Below are 22,656 nucleotides of genomic sequence, written 5' to 3'. Positions count from 1 at the left end.
AAGTGACCAGTCAGTTTTTTCTTTTGTGTTGGTCACAAGGTGTAGCAGACCTTGCCATAGAGCGTTCAAGACATCTGAAAGCAGAGTTGCTCTCTTTCACACAACCATTATCACTAAATACCCAGTCACTTTCTGAACAATAATGAAATATTTATTATATCCCTCTTAATTGGAAAAACCCCACCCAAACCAAACACCTTTACTCCCCTTTTTTTCACTTTTTGGTAGAATGGAGATACTGTTATGGAGTTTGAGAGATGGGATTAAGTGTTCAGAGAAGAGATTTATATATAACCCTTACATGCCTTCAGATCCCATTTCCCATTCTGTCTGGCTGAAGTAGGTCGTAATCGGCACTTTCTCCAACCAGGCACCTAGAAATAAAGACTGCACAAATGAAATGTGTAGGAATTTCAGTGACTGCACTAACTATTCAGACTCCCTGGCTACTACTGAGTTTTCTGCAGGTAATATTAAAAAAATTAAGGAATGTGAAGAAGTTCTGCTTATGTTTTTTGGGAGTTCATTAGAAGTGTATTGAACAGCAGAGATGAGTGGGAATGTGCTGCTTTGAAGATGAAGTAGTGACTGGTAGTAATTGTGGATTAATCAGAGGCAGGAGCTGATGTTTTGGTAATGAAAGATAAAGCGTCTGGTAGGATAGGGAAGGCATGGCTGGTTTTGAGCTTTGGAAATGGCACAAGACAGTCTTCACTGAGAAATAATCTGAAAAAATGTAATTAAAGGGACTGTTTGGGTTCATATATATTGAATAAGATTCCGTTGGCAAGTGTACTGCTGTCATTTCATAACTCTGAGGATTTTATAATCCTAAGAGGTGATAGGGAAATTTTCCTCAAAAATACGAACCAAATTGGCAATATTTCGTATGTATTTCATTAACGCTGTGCAGGTGAACTGTGAAATGGACCTTTTTATAGGCAGAACTGCTGGCACTAATGGTCCATTTTGAGCAGTTAAGATAATTTTTCAGTTTTTGAGTCGTTAATTTTATTACAGAATTTAGAACAATAATGATTTTTTTAATTTTTAGAACAATGGCAGTATTTTTTTTAAATTTTTGCAAGAATCTGCTACTGCATACCTGTACACAAACTTAACTCTTAAAAGACACAAATTTTGTACGGATCCTTTTAAAAGTAAGAATAACTCTTTTGAATCCCTAATTCTTTTAAACTAACTGAAACAAATTTCAAGAAGTTTCCTTTCTGGTTGATGTTGTCATTAGGTTGTTTAATCTCCATATTAGTAGCCTAAATGCAGGACAGATGGCATGGATGCTTTATGGGAAGTTACACCCATGTCTGGTGGCGCGGCGAGGCCCGGGTGAAGAGTTATCTCAGCAAAAGGGAATTGGGGGAATTTTACACTGAACGCATCAGGATGTGTAGAAGTACATTGGAAGAGTTGCTTTTAAGTTTTCCTCTGTGCTGTAAAAATGAAACAATCTTTTAATTCCTCTATTTCAGTTTTGGAAAAAATATTCTGCCTTTAGTGGCTGTACATTAAAAGCGGTATCTTTTCATGTAGCAGGAATCAGTGTTTTTATAGAGAGAAAAGAAGCCTTAAAAGTTTGGGAGTTTGCTCAAATCAGTTCTTTCTGAGAAATACCTGCAGTAATATCCGTCTGGGTTCTTGGGAAACTTTCTTGCTCTTCTAAATGTCCTTCTCCTTGTTTTACCTCATGATAGCACATCCAGGTGGAATTTGCCTTTCAGAAGAAAACTCTTTTCCAAATAAAGAAATAATTGCTTGATGCAGAGATTTTCACAGCTAGTTACTTTTCTTAGTAAATCAGAATTTTAAGTCAAATGCCTCTGCAGGTGTCCAATTTTTCCTCTCCGTTCACTTCAATGTAAATCAAAATCTGTGTTATTTTGAGAAGAAAAGAGAGCCTGATTACTGTAATATTAAAGATTTTTAAAAGGATACATCATACATCTGTTGATTACAGCAGCAATGCTTTCGTAGGGGTTGTGATTCCTCCTCTAAGCACCTATTTACAGGCACATGCATGTTTTTGATACAGATCTGTCTGCTGTCCGGGAAAAGCCAGACACAGGCGTGTGGGAGCTGCTGCTTCTTAATTGCTTGGATAACTGACAGTGAGTCTGGTTCCAAAACTTGCTGTGTTTATAATTCTCGATACAAAAGGCACAAAAAGTAGCTGTGACGGTGCCAGATAACATCTGTTTTACATAGCTTTTGGTTTGCAGTTTCTAATGTGTTATATCTTAATATTAGAAGATAGAGGTGGGTGCATTGACTGTTGCCTTCGTCCTGGCTGCGCTCAGGGTCGAGGTGCTCCTGCCCTTGGCAGAACAAACCTCCGGACCACCAGGTGGGACAGAAAGAAAGAAAACATGATGCACAAGAAGCGGAGAGGCTTAAGAGTAAGCTGACATTAGGAGGAGAGCAGAGATACTGTCAGGGCTGGGAAGTGGTGGAAAGAAGAATTTCCGCAAGGATTTAACTCGAGTCTTGCACGGTGGGCTGTATCCCAGGAGGGCACCGAAAGTGGGTTTGTCAAGAGCAAGTCCAAAGGACTGCTGCAAAGAGCGAGTGGGGCAAGGGGAGTTCTGTTGACAGACTTATTTTAAACCAGTCAAGGGAAAAACTTGTGGGGCTAAAAGATGGTAAAGTATAGGCCCCAAGTGGCACTAGATGGATGATGCTTGCATTGTACGTAAGTAGATGTCTGGTAAAGTGACACGGCATTGAGCCAGGCATTTAGTAGAGGCGTATCTACCAACAGGTAGGATGTGATTTCAGTCTCTTCTTACATGTGTATATGCTTATCCTATGTTTGCTTGAAAAGACCACACATGGAAAATTGCCAAACCCATTGTTTTAACAAAGTCACATCCATTTGTAATGACCTTTTGTCATAGCTGAGATGCCAGATTGTGGTTCGTCAGAAACTCTGATTTTAGATTTGCAGATAATAGCTTCAGTGCAATACAAATACTTACGTAGTTTTCTACAATCACCGGTGTGCTCTTCAAAACAAGAAACCCATGGCAACAGTGATCTGCAAGATACTGTATGAAACAAGGTGGAATGCTTCTTTTTAATGTGAAACAACTCCAAATGTTCTGATTTTCCTGTATATACCCTTTTGCATGTAACTTTAGAATTGTCATGTAGAATTGAGTACTTCTTTATTTTTAAACTTTATGCAGTGGTACATACAGAACTTCAGCTGAAATTAGTAAATGTAGAAATGTAAACACTAGCATATGTCATATTTATGAATTATATGGATTATCCTTTATATTGGATTTATAAGCAACTTTTACTATATGGAAAATATTTTATTTTGAGTTCTTGTTTACATTCATAATGCAGTTCTAGGCAGGTTCAAGATGCTGGTTAACCTTTGAAATGTATTACTTGCCTAGTGCTTAACAGAGAGATGACGAAGAAGTGCATATTAAAGCCTCTCAAAACACAGAATCATCAATCTTCAAGTAGCTTGGCCTCCCGCAGCGTGCTGCTATCCGGGATGCACAAGGCATATCCTCAGCCCGTGGAAGCTTGATGCATCCAGCCTCCTGCTTTTGCACATTCTCAGTGGAAATGTCAATTGGACATTACCAACTGCCTCTGCCTGCCTTTAATATCTCTTCAATAATTCAGTATGTTGTCTGACTCTGTGCTAAACTTATAACCTATCACTTATTATTTTACTGACCTGATGGCTCTGGCTCTAGAATCTAAGTATGTCTTTGAAACCTAATGTTCACTCTTTATAATGTTTTCTGTTTGGTCATACGGGTAATTAAAAGCATAAGCTTCTAACGAGTAACACAGGTATAAGAATGGTTTTAGATCTTTTTACTGGTAGTCCTTGAATTACCTTGATCTGAATTTGAAAGTACAGCATTCACAACTTTGACATTAAAATTATACATTTGGTGAATAATGTATGTACTTTTCGGAAAGTCGAATTAAAAATAAAATCAATTGGTTAGCATTAGAGCCTCACGTAACTCTTTGATGTCAGCCTTTTCTGGCATGCTATTAATAAAGGCCTGTGATAAAATGTTTAAAGAGGTCTTGGTACTTTGTGGAATTATACAAGCTGCATTTTCTTAGACCGTTTTTAACTCTTTGCACGTGAGTCTCAGCGCGCTGCCGTGTGTGCTCAGGCTGGTCCCCAGTAACCTGCTCAGAGAGAGCTGGGAAGGATTTTGCCCAAACACTGCTGACCGTCGGCCAGTTTTGTGCTTTTACTTGTCCACCTTTTAAAAAAAAATGCTGGCTGTGATAGCTTCTGTAGCGTTGCTTTTATAACTGTAGTAAAATTATGATGTAAAACTGACTAAACTGTAAATATCATTACAAAAACGCATAAAGTGACAAAAACCAATTTACAGCAGTTTCAGATAGCAACGGAAAAGACTTTTTTGTTGTGGAAGCACATAGTTCCACTGTGCCTGTGGTAACCCCAGTAATCTGAAAATGGTAAAATAGCATTATTAAAATTAGTTAACCTATTAAACTAGATTTTTTTTTTCTTTTTTTTTTTTTAATATCTAGGATGAAGATCGAACAGAGGAGGACAACAGCAGAGTTGAGCCTGTTGGACATGCAGACACTGGTTTGGAGAATGCTACCAATTTTTCCTTGGAGTAAGTTACTGGCAGAACACATTGTTTAACGATGAGTCTTGAGATTGAACAAAAACCTTGGAATAATATGAGTGATATTGCTCTTAAGAAAGTGGGGCAGTCTTTTTTAGGTCATTTGTCATTTTGGTTTTAAACAGTTTGCTTCATGGACCTTTTTAAATCAGTTTTTAAACAGTTTAAAAAGCCTGTGTTAAAGACGAGCATTGGAAACTTGACATTTATAAGTGCTGATGCTACAGTAGATTTTCTGCCTCAAAGAAGATGCTTAGTTGATGGAACTCTGAGAACTTGACAGAATGAATAGGGTCAGTGCTAGCACAAATAGATCAACAGGCAAGAATTTAAAAGGGAAAGATGTGCTCAGAGGTCGCATAAGTTGCGTGGTCAAAAACTTCATACTTTGTGAATGGATCAAAACTGAGGCTGTTTAGGACTGGGAAGCACCTCTTAATTAAAAAAAAATAAATCAGTACAGGATATTTTATTTCATCATGAGGTACAGCAAACTTGACCTTTTGCTTTTCATTGCGAAGAGCTGATCCATGCCTCACTATGGAATTAATGAGAAAATAGCCGTTCTACCCTTAAATTAAACCTTTTAAATTGATTAAACTTAAATTTTAAATAAAAATAAATCTTCTGCTCCTATTATTTTTGAATTAAATTATGAATTAGGTGCAGGGGGTTTAAATGTTAGATAAAGATCATGGTGACATCTATTAGGCAATATGTGCTGAGTTTTGCTCGTTCTGTTTACAAAATCTGTTACATTGTAAATTCCAAATGCTGTTTGCTAAATAGAGCTTGCAGAACTCCTGTCAAATTTAATGCTTCTTGGTGTTGCTTTTAAGTAACTTACTGACTTTTCATCATATGCTACTTCATTCTTCTATGGTTTGCTATCATACTTCTCTGTACGTTTGTTTGAAGTAGTTGGCCCAAACTTCTGAGAAAATCAGGAAGCAAAATTGAAACAATCTTTCTTAGGAAGAGATAATTTCCTTTTGTTTTCCATTTTACAGAGTTTAACATTTGAATTTGGGATGGATTTTTTTGAAGAAAAAGTATAGGAAAAATGAGTGCCTAGACCTTAAGTGTGTACTTTGGAAAAAAGGAAGGTTATTGACTCAAGCAGTAGAACACGTTAAACAGTGTAGGCTGGATATGAAAACTGACTTCTTTTTTTTTTTTTTATTTTTTTAATTTAAAGCTTTGTTTCCACTTATGACAGTGCCAGGTGAATCACACTGATTTTCATTTGTTCTCTTCCTCAGCCCTCAATTTTCTTTTACGCTAATAAGAAAGTCAGAAAAAAGTTGATCATCGGGGGCCATAGGCATACAAATAGCAAAGGATGCCTTTTCGAGTACCTTTTGGAGGTGAAAGGCATTGCTTGATTCCCATGAGCTGCTTTGCACACTACTTAATGAAAACAGCCTTAATGTACAGTGAGAATGAAATTAAATTAGCCTCTACAGCTGGGATGGGAACATTACCAAACGCTGTAATGCTGTCAGGCTTAAAAACATTGGTCCAGGTCTGAAGAATAACATGATTTTGGCTGATGTCTCTCAGCTCTCATATTATTGCAATACTTCCTTGAGCTGAACAGTGGCAACGGGGATAGAGACCTTCTGTTTCCATTTGTGGTGTTTAAAAAAATGAGTTAAAAAAATCAGGAATGAAATTGAGGCATACAACAAATGCAAAGGCTACCTTAAAAATATATATTAAAAAAAATTAATATAGATGAAAAAAAACCCAAACTATATCACAAGATTTTTGTTGAATTCCTAAAGATATGTGGTCTGGTTATTCTCAGAATCCATATTAAGCGCTGCAAGCTTTCATGATGGGCCACCATATGATCAGGAGCGTATTGAAGGAAGTAGAATATCTTTTACTGCCATCAGAGGGCATTGGTCTTGCTCTTTGCTCCATTTCTAGGTTAAATTTGATTTGTATGCTTATGAGAAACAAGCTTCTCAAAGATCTGTGTATATAATATGTAGTGCCAGGAAATATGGAAAAAGTATATAATACTAGAGAGAGGCGTAAGCCACAAATTTACATTGTGGCTTTCTTTCAGATCTCTCACTTCCAGATTTACGGAGAAGTTTGGCCTTTGTGTAGTATTTTCTCATTTGGTTATTTATAGCTCTTTATGGTTTATGGGCTGTGTTCCACCTTTCCAGATGTGGGCACGTTTCAAATGCTTCAGTAGATTTGGTCCAAATCCATTTCTAGAATTTTTGCACGTCTTTCTGAACGTGTACTCTCCTCTTTCACTTTTCCCCTCTCTACAGCAAAAAGTATAATTGAAAACTAGATGCATAGGTGCTTCAGGAGGACGTCTGGTTGGTTTTGAATGTTACAGTTAAATGCTACTTTGGAAACTTCGCCTAGTAAGGAGATAGAGATACAGCAAGCTTCCAGTAAAAGATACAGACTTACAATAAAACAAATTCATGTGTTTTAAAACTGGAAGAATTTGATCAACTAAAAATTTAATAATTCTCATTTGATTAAGGGGTAGTTATGTAAAAGCTAATGTTAAGGGTCAGAGTGGGCTCCCTAAGATAAAAAATAAAGCGTGCTCGTGCTATGATCAGCTTTTAGGCTTTTGAGGAAAAAATGTTTGTGGTATTTGAGGTATTTCTGCTTGGCAGTTGAAACAGTGGAAATTTAACTTTAGAATAAGGAAGAATTAAAATGAATATGCATGCAATAATAATACCTTTTTTGTATAGCAAACTAAGTTTACAAAAATTCCTTTGATTTTTGTTTGGATTATTAATTGAACTGGTTTTGATGATTGATCTCCTTTCATGCCATCAGACTAATCTTCAGGTACGTAGCATTCAACAGTGCTTTCATCACCATGACTTGATTTCTGGAATGGTTTTCTTTTTCTGTGTATGTTTGTGTGGGGTTTTTTGGTTCCTTCACGGTACATGTTCATATTCCCTCATTCATCATTGTCTCACAGTGATATGGTAAAGCTCGTAGAAGTCTCCAACGACGGCGGGCCTTTGGGAATCCATGTAGTGCCTTTCAGTGCCCGAGGTGGAAGGTAACGTATCGTGTAGGATTTTAATTTATCATAACTTGCTGTGGTTTACCTTAGTTGTGTTAATTTTTGTATTGTGTGCCTTTGCATTCTGTAGAATATTATATGTTTTTCACAAGGCAGTCTCACTGCTTAAGAAAAGAAGAAATGCAACAAGTTTACTGACTCTCTACTTGGAATGGACTCTATAATGGACAGGCACTGCTTAAAATGAGTTAGAACTGTGGCTCTGAAAAATAGCAGTTCTGTTGTGATCTCATGGGAAATTGAATTATAAGGATGTTTCCTTTTGGACTTTTAAAAATTATGATCTGCTGCTTTAATTCAGGTGGATATTTATGCAACATTTCCTTGCTGACTGTTTAGAGCCACATGTTCCCAAATAACACCAGGAGTCTAAACCAGAGGCGTCCTACGCCTGCGTTTGATAAGAGTGGGAGAGAAAACAATCGTCATGCTTTCGATATTTAGTGTTGTCCCATCTGTTGGGGTTAAAATGAAGTAGCAAGACCCGTTGAAACATTCTGGTTTTGGGGAAGGTGAGCCTGTTTTAGTTATATGACAAGCTGGAACTCCTGAAGTTGGAATGACCACAAAAATAAAAAAAGGTAATTTACGTTAAAGATATCATTTGGGGGTTTATATAAGTAAACAGAATGCACCATCTCTAACGCTTACTTTGCTAAAGTAGAGTTATAGCATTTAGAGTCAGTAACATAGTCTCAGAAAAATAGCTTAACTTCTGTAGTAATTAGTGGTGGATCTGAAGCTTCGAAGTATATTTAAAAAAATGATAATGATAATTCAGGAATATAAGCAAATTTTATTTTGGTGATTCATGTCCTAAGTATACACTGTATTTTCCATCTTTAAGGAAAAGGGGAACAAATAAATTTTTAAAAAAGTAATCTTTGATTACCCATGAAGGGGGAGGTATGTTCTCACATGTCTGTCAACTCAGCAGCAATTTCAGTTTAGTGATTAAGAACAAAACTAACTTGCTGTATATCTCTCTCAAAAATTATGACCAAACTATTTTCAGAGATGATAAATGTATTTTTCCTTCTATACCAAATATGTTCACAAGAGTTTAAACACAGCATAAGAGCTTTATTTGCAGTTGTTACTTTAAACCAAATGCTTTCATTGTCATACTGACATATATTATGAGAGAATGTAATTTTTCTGAATTTAAGGCTACTTTTTCTGAGGTCTACAAGTATTAAGAACAAACTTCTGTAATGTGGTAAATTCTTCTATTCATGATCTGAAATTTAGTAAATCCAGTGTGGGGATGGAAAGGGCAGGAGTGAATGGTACTTCAAACATAAGCTCACAAGTAAATCCCCTAAAGTTGGAAATGGTTGAAATGTTCACACAGTTATCTGGGATTTAGACAGTGTGAAGGCCAAGAAAAAGACTGGTTTAAGAATGTTGGCTGCCTACTAAGTACTCATTTAATAAAATTGATGTTACTAATGTATATTTTGACATTTTGAATAGGAATTTTAACTCGAGTAACATTCACTCCCAGGCTGTTAATGTGGTTGTCAAGTCTGAGACGAAGCTTAAACTGTTTATGCATAATGATAGCATGTAAAATGAAAAAGCCGTAAACACAGAAATAAAATATATCTCACTTTTTTTAAGGATGCTAGCTATGTCAAGAGCTATGAAGGACTTTTAACTCTTTTTTTTTTTTTTTTTTTTTTTTTTGTCCCAAGTTAAGCATTATATGTTAAAGTTTTATTACGGGAAAGCCAATTTTAAATATAGACGTTTAGAATCAAGACGTAGTTGAAAATCAAATTCTGTTCCAAGGGAAATAATTTTTATATTAAAATGTATCTACTTTTTCTTCATAATACTAGAACTCCCCTCACTGAAAAATGGATGGTATGTGTAATTGCTGCCTGAGGTTTTTCAGCCCCCATCCCCCTCCATGTAATCTTCTGGAGAGGTGAGATACTTGGGTCTATGTCTTGAAAGTGTGGAGGAGCAGAGTTGGAGAGGACCTTGGATATTTCCAAAACATTTCTCCAATGCTCTCCATGTTGTAGTGGAAGAAAAGTAGAGTTCACTGCTTGGTATTGAACATGAGGACTCGCTTTACCCTGTGCCCACACCTCCACTTGCTTTCAGTGAGAACAAAGACATTTCCTCCAGCTGCCTGCAGCTTGCAGTGTGGGCAGGGAAAGGAATGCAGAGGGAGAGCAGATGCTTGGCAGGGATCCTCTTCTGCCTACTTGTTTCTCGCTCTAGCACATGGCTGCTCTTTGTTCCTCCTCTGGCTGCAAAGCATCGTGCTCCGTGCTACACTGAACTAACTTACTCAAGCAGGGGATCTGCTCAGTAGAAACCTAAATCTACAAAACCAGACACAGGACTCAGTAAAGAATTTGAGAGAGGTCCAAAACGAAAAGATGTGATCTATCATATAGCTTAGTCCATTGGCCCACTGTTGTTTTATATTACCTTGGTGTTCAATTCCAGTTATGCTGTGTTTTCAATTATTTTTCTTCCAGTTCCTTATTTGCTTTTGAAAATAGTACTCAATAGGCAATGGTTATTAAATCAATAATTTCAAAAGTGTAAAAACACACTAAAGCAGTTCTCCCTCTTTTCCCCCTGTACAATAAACAGGGGCCTTCTCCCACCAAGAAACCCTCCCTTCCCAAAGCAAACACCCCAAGCCTCTAAAAACTGTGTGCCATAACCATGTCTTTTATTTATATTGAGGAAATATTTTATTTTTTCTTGGTCTTTTGAGGGTTTGAGTTTGAAGTAAGAATCTGTCTTCAATATTGGCTTTTGATCTTGAACAAAATCTGCAAAGAGCTCTGCCATGTCTATATAGATGCTACTAATTATTTCTGTTCTTAGTAAAACTGAAACTTTTTTTCAATGAAGAAAAAAAAATCTCTCAGTAATTCTCTGGGAAAAGTAGTATTGATTTGTACAGACGTGGTCAAACTTTATTCTATGAATGTGTTTCCTTATTATCCTTCTGTTTTTACCTCTAGAAGTTTATCAGTCCTTTATTGGCCTTTTTGATCATATGCTTTGGGTGACAGAATTTGTTCACCTTATCAGAAGGGAGGAGGGGTATGCATATTCATCACCTTATGGTTGTGAAGTTTTTCATAATAAAAGTTCTGTTTGTAAAACCTGCTTGCACATTTTTGCAATGGCATAGATGCAGTGCTAAGCAGAACGGGAGGCATGAAAATGAAAGCAGAAAGATGGACAGAATAGAAAGTGAAGAGGAAAGTGTCTAGATAAGAGTAGAGCAAAGAGGAAATGAATGAGAGGAAAGCCTAAAAGGAAAGAAAACTCTAAATCTGTGCAAAATTGCCTTTAGCACCAATCCTTCCTTCTTATTAGGTGCTCAGAGCAAGCACTCAGTCCCATAATAGCATTTGAGCAATCCTGGCTGACGGGCAATGTTATGTTGATGCATAAATGGGGTTGCATCGAGTTCTCTGCAAGCTTAATAGTAATTATAGCATAATTTACCATTATATGGCCTCTTTTAAGAGTCTCCAAAACCCAGCCATGTCTGTCTTTGGAAGGAGATTCAACAGACACAAGAAATATATGAGATAACATCAGGAATCTCTGTGAATAATGATATGGAAGTTATAGTCCCGTAGTCCCAAGACTACTGTGAAGTCTACTTAATAAAACAGAACAGAAAAGGATTTGGATATTCATCTGAAACCCCCATAAAGTACGTCCATTAATAAGTCTCAGACGTTACTTTGATGCAGAGCGGTATGTAGAGCTCTGCCAGCTGTTCTTCCTATTGAAGCATGTCACAAAATCCGTGATAAACCGTACATCTAAAACCTGGCAGCTAAAAATATTTAATCTGTGTTTTTATGTTATATATCCTAAATGTCTTAAAAATATTAAGGAAGTCTCAGAAGAATGGGAAAAATAAGAGACTGAACTTTATTGCTTTTTGTCAGTTTAAATGACAAATTTAACAGATTTTATTAAAAAAATGAAAAACCTCAAATGAAGTTAGGCATTGATGTGTACATAATCCCCGTACTAGAAAACTGTTTATACATTTTTTCTGTTCTGTAGTGCTTTTATTTCTTTTTGCTTTTATTGGAAGTACTAAACTTAGAGTTTATAAATCACTTCATATTTCTCTTCAAAAGTTTTAGTCTTTTACTCAAGATACAAAGAAAACTAAAGTAATATCTAATGGCCATTGTCTATACTGAGAGTCCTTAATACTGCCTTCAAGGTGCCTCTCTAACGATCGTGTTCTGTTTGATCATCTAGGAGGTATGTGCTATCTGCATCTCCATTTGTTCCTCTCCTGCATTTCCAACCTTTTAAGTCTCAAAGGTAGCCACAGTTTTCAAAAACATATGCATTGAGAAAAGATTCCCTGTGGTGTGAATGTGCCATTCCCTCACTCTTTCAGCGGAATTCAAGGCTCTCTTTGTCTGATCTCAGCCTTTAAAAAGTTATATAAGCTTAATTTGAAGTATTACTCAAGCTAAAAAGCTGAGGAATAGTTACCAAAGATTGGAAATTGGTTCCGGACTTCAGGCGTGAAAGCTGATAAGGTTATTTTAATGCGTCCGCAGTAGCGCCGTGACGTCAATGTTGTGCAAAGGAGTTTATGTCCAATTTAGCATTGATCAGCCACAATAATTTAACTTGAACAAACAAGCTCTGACCTCCGAATCTCAGAGAATTTATACCGTGTTTCTGTTCCTGTAGAACTTCTCAGAGATATTTCATTGCGTGAAACCACTACACATCAGCTTTTCAATCAATCCTTATTTTTGCCCCTTAATCTAGTTTTTGCCTTTTCATGTTAGTGGCTTTACATAAACATCTAAATTGGTTATTTTCTGTTCTGTCTGATTTGATTATATTACAGTTAGCTTGCAGGTAATAGGTAAATAACTTCAGTGTGTACGTACAATGGGTGGTGATGGCCGAGTCATATTCTAGATGCTCAATGTAATATTTTTATTACTCTTGTTGTATCTACACTGTCAGTTTTTATTAAGACAACAAAGAAAAATCATTTCCATGCAGCTGGATGGCATGTGGGGAGTTCCCCATTTCAAAGAACTACCCAGACTAACTCAAGCAATTTAGACATCAATAAAACATTTGCTGCTTATTTCTAGTTTTATCATTGGTTGCAATTTATACTGAGAACGGAAATGTTAACACATGTAGCTGAGTTTATTTTAATTGTATAATTAGAGTAATGAACCTTGTGGAAATACAGTGGTGCAAATGCTAATATAATCTAAGCTGTTTACATTCCCAATTAGGTATTTAAAACAAATACAAAGATTGAGCTCTGTGCTTTGATACTGTTTCCCTTCTGTCCCCATGTCAGCTAATGTTAGTCTAAAACAGTGCAGGTACCAAATTTCCATTTATAATTATTGTTCTGACAGGGTTATAGACTTGCAGAGTGTTTTGTAGGGGTTCACACAATATTTAATCATAATTTTTGAAGAAGTTATAGTTTAAAATGTTTATAAGGGAAGGATTATGTTAGAGAACGTGTTGACTTGCTTTAACTGGACAAGCTTAAGCAAATTCAAATGCACCCATATATTTGTATGCTACATGGTTGTGTTTAAATAAATATGTATACTGGCTTTTGTATTTTATACTAGATTAGTTTACAGGCTTTCAAAATTTATGTTTTCCTAATGTAAGAAATGTAATATTGAAACTGTAGTAGAGCTACATCTCCACTTATCAGGATTAATGGTCGTGGCATACGGCAGGGAAAAAAATATCCAATTAGTTTTTAGGTTATTGGATATTTGCAGTATCAGGTCTATTCTGTTTATCTCCAGTTACTGCAACAACAAACATGAATTCCCATAATGCCTTTTTTAGAGTCATATTCTTACCTCAAACCGTAATATGCTGAAGAAATACTGGAGGAGATTGATAGGCTTTTGTTACTGCCATTTTCAGGACCATACATTTTATGCAAGTTCTTGGAGCGTTTACTCTGCTATGCAGAACCGCATCCAGGAAATTGTTTCTGGAACTGTGTCTAACGGAATCTTTCACCCCATGTTTTTATATTAAAAAATTACATAAATTAAAAGGCAGTGTGAGGATCCTGGTTTCAAATTTGACCCAGGCTGTTCATCCAGCCTTGAATCTGTTCTCAGTGGCTTCAGCTTTACACGCCTTGGTTAGCCTAGCTTTAACATTTGTTGAGAAGCAAAATCCTCATGAGCACCATATGTTCTGTCTGAGATGAGCAATCTTGCATTAGTAGAACTTGTAGCCTTTGTTTAATGAGATTATTTGCAATTTTGACTGGTAGTTTATTTGTGTTACATTATTTTACCATTGGTTAGGATTAGTAATATTTTTACTAGAATAAAGATGCATCTTGCATTAATAATTTAACTTCAGAATGCAAAACGGTAGAAAGCAGTGTTTCAAGAAAAATGCTATCAAAAACCATTGATAGACCAATTACTTTGTAATCATAAGTACACGGAGACACTGGGATGAGATAATATTTTGTATGGTGTATTATCATAGTATTGACTGGGAGTGTTGTACTTCGTGTAGAATATGTTTGGTTTTTTAACATATTGATGTTTTGATATTTTTTATATTTAACCATATAAACAAAACACCCGTTGCAGTTACTGTATACGCTCTCGTGCAAGCATTGCCTGCACTTCCAAATTCTGCATTGTCTTGGGCATTACGGAGGAGCACACCTGTGTCAGTGTGCTGCTGGGCACGAAGTGAAAGAAAAGGAAGAGTAGACACAATTCTTTCCTCTCCCCCTCAGATATTTTGGTGGATTTTGCTTAAATGTAGCATTCCCATTTTTCTATTTGCTTGCTTCTCTCTCCCCCATTTAGAGAACTCCTCTTCAGTAACTTCACTTTGGAGCTCAAAGAATTTGTCTCCCCAGAGAAATTCAACAACTCAGAAATTAAAAAGTCACAAACTTGTTTTCTAACCATCAGTTTTATTAATTAATTCTGATAAAAATAATGCAGTGAAGGCATACAAATATTTTTCCTTTTTGTCATTAACATTCATAACTCTTATTTTAATGCTTTCTGCAACTAACAATCTATAAAAATCTGAGACTCTGTTCAAAGCTTATTTTAGTGAACAGAAGGTAAAAGGGATTGAATCAATGTTTTTAAAATTTGTTTTCTTTTACTTCATGTGACAACATACCTTCATAATTACCAGCAAATTTTAGAGCAATAAACGGAGAACAACATGGTCATTAAGTTAGGTTTAAGTGGCTGTTGTGGACTTCTGGAATTTTTTTGTCATGCAAACTATTTATAGAGGGTTGTGGGAAAGCCAAACAGAAAACCACCTAAATATCTAGATAATGTAAGGTGGATCAGTACCACAGTGATCAGGAAAAAAAAAAACAAACAAACATGGAAGACTTGGTTTTGCTTGGGAAATTTGGGAAAATTGGTTTTGCTTTTTTTTTAAATTTTCCTTTTTGATGGGATATGCCGGGTTGTTAGAAGGAATCTACAAAAGGTGGAACTTTCCAAACCTAAGGAATATCAACTTGGGATGGGGAGGACTAGATGTGCACTAGTATGGGTTGTGTTGTTAAAGATTTTTTTTTCTCTGAAATGTGTATATTCTAGAGAAACAATACTTTAGCTTTATGGAATCTTTCTGGCCCTAGTGCTCACCAGTGTTATTGCAGAGAGACAGATTGCTAATTGCAGCAGCTGAGCTGAAGTCAAGCCCAATGCCAGTTAGCATCAGTGACTGTACACAAGCGGTCCATCAGGAACCAAATGAGGGTGGAGAAGGTTTGCCTCTGATGGGAATCCTGGACAGGTCAAAGGTGCCGTACGTTAGGTGTTTGCAAAATACTTCCTATCAGTTGGAAGCGTAATAATATCACTTAAATGTTAATGTCTGACTCAAACTCCATTTGATGATTTGTGTTGTCAAAATGCTTTATGTTGTTTTTCTCCTCACAGTCTGTTTACATGTATAGATCCTTTCAACATCATATCTTAATGTCTCTAGGTGGTTCTGAAATGGAAATGCTACTAGGATTGTTTCTCTTACTTCTTCATCTGCCTTGTAGGAGAAAGCATATGACTGTTCTGTAAAATAAATGTCTTATTTTAATATGTTTATGATAAATTGGTAAATGAAGAATTTAAAGTGGAAGAAATAAGTTAAAGTTAATTTTGCTTTGCTGACCCATTTGATGAAGTGCTCGAGTGCATATATAACTTTTGAGCGCATGAGGAGTCCTTTTAAGCATCATTGACTGCTCATTTACTTTGAGGTATGTGTGAACCGAAGTGCTATGGTCACTGAAAGTTTTGTGCTAAAAGACATATGTGGTCTTGCAATTCCTGCCATGCAACCAAGTATTTTCCACGCCGTGCCTTGAAAGGACTTCTGAAAAAGTAATGCTCTTGACGTGGATGATGTGAATTTGACCCACTGATACATCCTGTGGGATCTCAAAGTAAAGCTCATCTTCTATAAAAACTTCAAATGCAATGTCGATGCAAGAATAATCATGAAGATTGAATCCTCCTTCAAACCTAGAGTTCAGGTATAGAAACATCATTGACTTTTCATGCTATCCTACCAACACCTCAGAAATCCACTCTTCAGGATCCATTTCATGATTTCAGGTTGAATATTTGTTTACCTTTTCTCTTTAAGAATGTTCTTAAGATGACACTGTGGGTAAGCACTAGACAGAGGTTACCAACTCATTGCACAGAGGTTATCAGATGGCAATTGTCTTCAGTCATTACTGAACCAACTCATTTAAGATAATATGCTGAATTAAGAATGGCAATTAAGTTTCTAATTCCCCCTTTGTTGTTCAGTAAAAAACCAGAAGCATTTGGTTTGCATGAAGTTCCTGAGTCCTCTGTCCATCCCTTCATTATAGGCTGCTTATTACATGAGATGACCCACCCATTTCACTTGTACAGAAGCAGTAATGATGGCTGTGGTATTCTCTGGTAATTCAGAAATTCAGGTTTTAAGTTGAACCTGTTCAACTTGAGTTAACTAGCACAAAAGATGCCAGCTGTCAGATGTGTGTTGCTTCTTGGAGCTTTTTCTGCTCAGAAATCTAGGCCTTTTGCAAGAAAGGACGTGCTTCATTCACCCAGGGTCTTTGTTTCATCAATAAGGGATAATAATTCAGGTAATGCTTATAAATTATTTGAAACTATGATATCCTACTCCAAGGTAAAGATGGTTTAAAGTTTAGTTTCTATAGCGATTATGAAAAAATATTAAATCAGTAGGATTTTCTATGCTGCAGATTGTTAGAACAGTAATCATTTGTAATCTTAATGTTCCAGAACCCTGGGGCTGCTGGTAAAGCGATTGGAGAAAGGTGGAAAAGCTGAACAAGAAAACCTTTTTCGTGAGAATGACTGTATTGTCAGGATTAATGACGGAGACCTTCGGAATAGGAGATTCGAACAGTAAGTATACTCACTGCACGTTACATTGCATTATTTAATCTTTACCACTGCACCTTGCAGTAATTTGAGGAAATGAAGTATGTAAGAAAAAATTGTCTAAGCTTGCCTTTCTAATAAAGAATAGATATGCTAAGGGATGTTAGTGGTTTTTAATTAGCCAAACTACAAAAAATTCAGGGTAATTATTGTCATTAAAGTATATGCACTTCTCGCTTGATTGTTTTTGCACATTATGGATTTTTTTCTTCTTGCGTTGATAAACTGTTTATAATTAAATTCCCATGTGAGTTTTTGCTCTTATACTTGCAATGCATCATGTGCAATATATGTGGCTGGCACGGAGACTTTATTTTTAACATTTTAAAAATATTTGTGGTTTTGTATGTGTGAGAACTAAAGATCCTATATGCAGAAACTTCCTGGAGAAGTTTGAGAGATCATAAATATTTGCTCAGTGGAAGCCTGGACTTGGTAGAATCCCGAAATGATGAATCAGAAAGACTTATAAAAGTGAAATCAGGTTGCAGTTCACACACAGATAATTGAAAGAGAAAGCAGAAAATGAGTGATTTCAATGATGATAATACCGTTCTGAAAACCCTAACATGCTGAGGGCCAAAGGAATACAATTTCTTCTGATCGCCCTATACTTAATATACATTTGAAATGTGTTTTTTATTTCTTTGACTCTAACCTGGACTGGAACATGACCCTGTGCCATATGGTTGAAAGCAGCTCGTCTCTGCTTGTTCTGTGGTTCTGAATCACGATTTGTTAAGTCTGTGAAGAGACTTGTTGCCTTTGTGTACTTTGGACTGTGACTTAGAGCCCAATGTCTGTCTCTGCGGGATTAAGCATTTTTTCCCCTATTTCTTAATTTATTCTGAAAGACTGCTAATTTACAAAAAATAAAGTGTAAACTAGACTTTTTGCAAGACTGCATATGCTCTCAGCAAATTACGGAAATACATGGTCTTTGTATAAAGTGTAATTTTCATTCTAATAATTCTGTTGTCACTGTGATTACTGTATCTGAAGAAGCAATTATCAAGGTTCAAAACAAAAGGACACTGCAGTCCTGCCATAGAACTGTCTGTGTTTCAAGACTGTGTTTAAGATTTTTGCTTTTCCAAGTCCAGTATTTGCTACGTTATTTGTTCAGCATATTTAACCGTTGTGTTACCCTAAGGCAATAAACCTTAGCGAAAAGCAGACCAAGTAGACTACTGAACAGATTCGAGTTTTATGGTTTATGCTTGAGTGCAATGTGTCTGTCAGCCCGTGTTGCTTAATTAACATCAGTAATTATGCTTATAATGTCTTGTAGCCTGCCAGTCCTAATTTGCTAATTTTCTGTTCATTTTGAAACCTAGAGCACAGCATATGTTTCGCCAAGCCATGCGTACGCCGTTCATTTGGTTCCACGTGGTCCCTGCGGCAAATAAAGAGCAGTATGAACAGTTGTCCCAAAGCGAGAAGAACACTTACTACTCCAGCCGGTTCAGCCCCGATTCCCAGTATGCTGACGGCAAAAGTATTAACAGTTCTGGACTTCACACATTACAAAGAATGTCTCGAGCGGCTAACCAGTCCGATCAGACAGACTCCTACTCGCAGCTACCTCATAGTGTGAATTCATCAGGGAAACCACCCTCGGGCCTGGTACCATCACCTCAGAAAGTTCTCACCTCCACTGCAAACAGTGGGTATAACACCAAAAAGATAGGGAAGAGGCTCAGTATACAGCTGAGAAAAGGTAAGGCAGTAGTGTACGCCTCCTATAGCATGAGGTCTGGGTGGGTAGCGTATGCCCGTGTGTCAGTGCCGTTGAGATTGGGCAGGACAGCTTGCAGAGCACAGGGGGAGCGATGGATCGATATTTGAAGCCAAGTACCTGAGTTGTCCCTGAGGGCACACCCAGGAGTCCAGCCGTGCTTTCGCACTGTGCAGCGTGTTTGCAGAAGACCCCTTTGAAGAGTGCTTTGACATGGTTTTCTGTCTCTCAACTAGAGAGAAGTGCAGTAAGTGCTACTGTTTCTGTTGGCCAAGACCCAGGGAGTGGGGAACTACTTAACTAATAAAAGTAAATCAGCAAAAATGGCCCATATTCTGTGCTTTACGGATATCATGACTTTTCAGATTGAATAACTGTGAGTTTGCTGTTAGATTTTAAGAGTGCGTTGGATCCAGTTGGTAAATTGGACTTTCTAATTTCCAGCTAAAGCTTTTTTTATTCCACTGGGATGTGAAAGTCTTTGTTTAAACGGTTGAGATGTAATGTGATATTTCCTATCTTAGGCCTTATGCTAATGTAGTTTGAATGGGGGTGAGAGACTATTTAAAGGCAGAGGAGAAAGCGGCGCGTGCCTATCTCAACATCTGTGTTATGTGGGCATATGTAGATGCACTGGTACATTGGTGGAATTTTTATGATGTGTTAAATGTCCTTAGTGAGAAAATTCCGTATCTTTCTGTAGTTACCATCTAGATGCTTTTAAGATAGTTTGAAGTATAATAAAATGACATTTAGATGCAAGTATTTCTTAGCTCCTGGGAAATGTTTTTTTTAAAGGATTATACATGCTGTAAACTTTATGGTATTAAAATGAGCATGTTTAAGGTTAGATATAATATGATCTCTAGGAGCAAGAATAGGGTTTACATTACACAGCAAAAAGTTTACCCATGTGACAGGATTCTCTGTGAACTCAAAGTATGTTTGCCTTAGGATATTGTGTGTGCTTAGTGTTAATAATTTTTATTAATTAATCTTTTCATCAAAAGGTATCAAAGACAATGCATTGATTGGTAGAGACGGTACAGTTTCATGAGTACCAGGCTACTACTCACATTATCATTGTGCTTTCCTTTCTATGAACTCCACATGAACCACCAGATTGCTTCTTTCTGGTTGCTGAATTTTAAGCTCTACAAACTTGGATGACATAAGGTTGAGTTGACAGTTTGCTTCTGTTGTTGATGCTCCTTCAATAAATTCTTTAGGCCATCAGCTCAGGTCAGCCTGTTTGGAAGAACTGGTTGTTACTGGCTGAGTAAGGGATCGCTCTGCTTACAAATACGCTCTCAGTCACCACAGTGATTTTTCCCTATATTTTTATGTCTTCAGAAGCCTGTAGAAATATCACTTGGACATTACATGAAAGAATTCTTAGCCCAGAGTGGAAATATACATTTCATAGAATTTAAATGTACCAACAAATGAATATGGGAACGGAATATTTTTGCATGAAAGAAATGTGGTGCTATAGCTGTTCATAAGATACGAGGATGTAATTTTGATGAGTTACGGATTCTTTGACTGTGATGTGAGGTTACATTTTGGTCCACTTGCACTGGATTCTGCTTCATAAATATGCTCCCCACTTCTATAATGTAATTTAGCATTGCTGGCACCCAGTATATTAGATGGTTTGGGAAGAAGATGCATGCTACCTGTTGATGGAAAGTGATCTGTAAGATACTTTAACATGCAGTTCACACCAGAGAAGTTTGGTGGCTCTTATGCTAGTATAAGCTTTGGAATCCATATCTAGAATATATTTCAGAAGTTTAGAGGGGTTATTTTTTTCTAACAGTTTACTTATGTGAGATTACTATTTATGCAGAAATGGCACGTAGCTGAGATTGACAGACAAACGGAAACTATTTAGTGTACTGTATTTTGTGCGTGATGATGATATTTGGGAAAAAAAAAAAAAGGCTAAGGAAGGATATCTTTTTATCATTGCTGTCTTTCATTTGTTCATATCCACTGTGGAAAGAGGCATGTCCTCCCATTTTGGCTTTCATTTGATCACTCTGAGCACATGCATGTGGAGCAACAAATTAAGCAAAACACTTAAGGATGCCCCCAAGTAGTTTGTTATAAATATGAGTGCAATAGGGATGTTGATTGTCTTTGATTATTTCTAATGAAGGATGTTGTAATAATACAGGCTTTATAGATATTTAACAAATGTGCTTTCTTTGCGCTAACAGACAGCAGTTATTTCACCAATTACCATCATTAGATTAAAAACTCCTTGTGGGGTGCATTAAGGCATACAAGCATGTAAGGCTTCATCTTGAAATTCACTTTTGATTTAACCTGTGCATTCTGGTTAATGATGTAGTATATGAGAATTGACTCTTTTTCAATACAGGCAGACCTTCTTTATTACAGCTGTGTTTCTATATGTTGCATGAGCTTTATTATATAAAATGACATTGTAAGATAAACCTACAGTGCGTGCCTCTGTAATTATGATTTCTTAATATTTATGGCTGTTTTGGCATTTTAAAATAACCTGAACTTTCATAGGATTTAGCTGTTTAATAAAGTCAGAAGAGAAGGTCAGTCATATGTTTCAGTCAATGCAGAATGTTTGTTGGCTTTTCTAAATGAAAATGGATATCTGTTTATCTTTCCTTAAAGGTCAGGGCCTGAACTTTTAGCATATAGATGTAGGGGTTATTGCTGATATTCTAATGCCATTAAGGCTGTATAACAGTCTAGCTTAATAGCTCGCACAAATTAAGATAGTACAAGAGATCACAAGAGTGAGCCTGTGTTTATATATGTTTTGGTGTAAGCTGATACACAGCAAGTATAAATAAATCAAAATAGTTCTTTACAGCTAATATATAGAGAAAACAAGGCCACTGGTATAACACCCAGAGTGTTAGGATAAATTTTGACCTCATGTACACCAGGACAATTCCAGAGTGTTTTTTCTTTGACTGCAAGGGTTTGAGCCAATGCAGTTGAGAGAGATTTAGTCCAGCACTTATAAATAATAACTAACCAATTATACAACAAGCGATTCTAAGGCTTAGTCTTTGAGCACTGAGTAACTCGCAGCATTGAGCCTGATACTCGCTAAAGCATTCAAAAGACTGCTCTTCAGTTGGACGTTGTATTCATCTATTCATATTTACTGGTTTTGACATCACTGTCCTAAGACAAGCCTGAAGTACTCAGTCTTCAAATTAGCCTCATTTTATTTGATTGCCCTTGAGTTGTAATACTCATTGCATCGGATCATTTCTATCTATAACTGCATATTTGTCTAGCTAAATTAAATATATAATTCTTGAGGTAAAATGTCAAAACTGAGCTCTTCTTTTTTAATTTCATCCTAGTTCCACCAAATATTTTGCTGTTTTTATCTGAATTACTCATTGCATCAGGACTTCAGGCCACATCTTCCAGAGAGAGACTTAGCTACTGGCAATGGGAGTTATGATCATCTCTTCCTTTTGGCCTGAAGAATATTTCTCTCTTGCAAAATAGTGTAGCTTCAAGAGAAAGAAACGAGTAACACAACTGCACGATACCTTACAGCAGGAAAGCTGTAGGAATCTCCAAGTCCATCACAGGAAGGGTGTAGCAGCCTTGTCCTAGGAGGTCGCGAGTCCTGAGAGGAAGGAGGCACCTTTG

General features: G+C 36.7%; 1 protein-coding gene across 1 annotated transcript in view; it reads left to right on the top strand.

The window, feature by feature from the left end:
* Positions 1 to 22,656, top strand: part of PARD3 (par-3 family cell polarity regulator) — a gene marked incomplete at its 5' end in the record, with an annotated part of 308,728 nt that overhangs the window by 75,503 nt on the left and 210,569 nt on the right. Inside the window, 4 exons of the mRNA XM_009647030.2 lie at positions 4,564 to 4,655; positions 7,645 to 7,728; positions 17,091 to 17,216; positions 18,590 to 18,972. Of these exons, the coding sequence (XP_009645325.1) occupies positions 4,564 to 4,655; positions 7,645 to 7,728; positions 17,091 to 17,216; positions 18,590 to 18,972 (685 nt within the window). The remainder of the gene's footprint in view (positions 1 to 4,563; positions 4,656 to 7,644; positions 7,729 to 17,090; positions 17,217 to 18,589; positions 18,973 to 22,656) is intronic.

Source organism: Egretta garzetta, unplaced genomic scaffold (assembly GCF_000687185.1).
Source record: "Egretta garzetta isolate BGI_Z169 unplaced genomic scaffold, ASM68718v1 scaffold369, whole genome shotgun sequence".
Taxonomy (NCBI): Eukaryota; Metazoa; Chordata; class Aves; order Pelecaniformes; family Ardeidae; genus Egretta; species Egretta garzetta.
The sequence above is the reverse complement of the archived record's forward strand: the minus strand, read 5'-3'. Positions and strand labels throughout refer to the sequence as shown.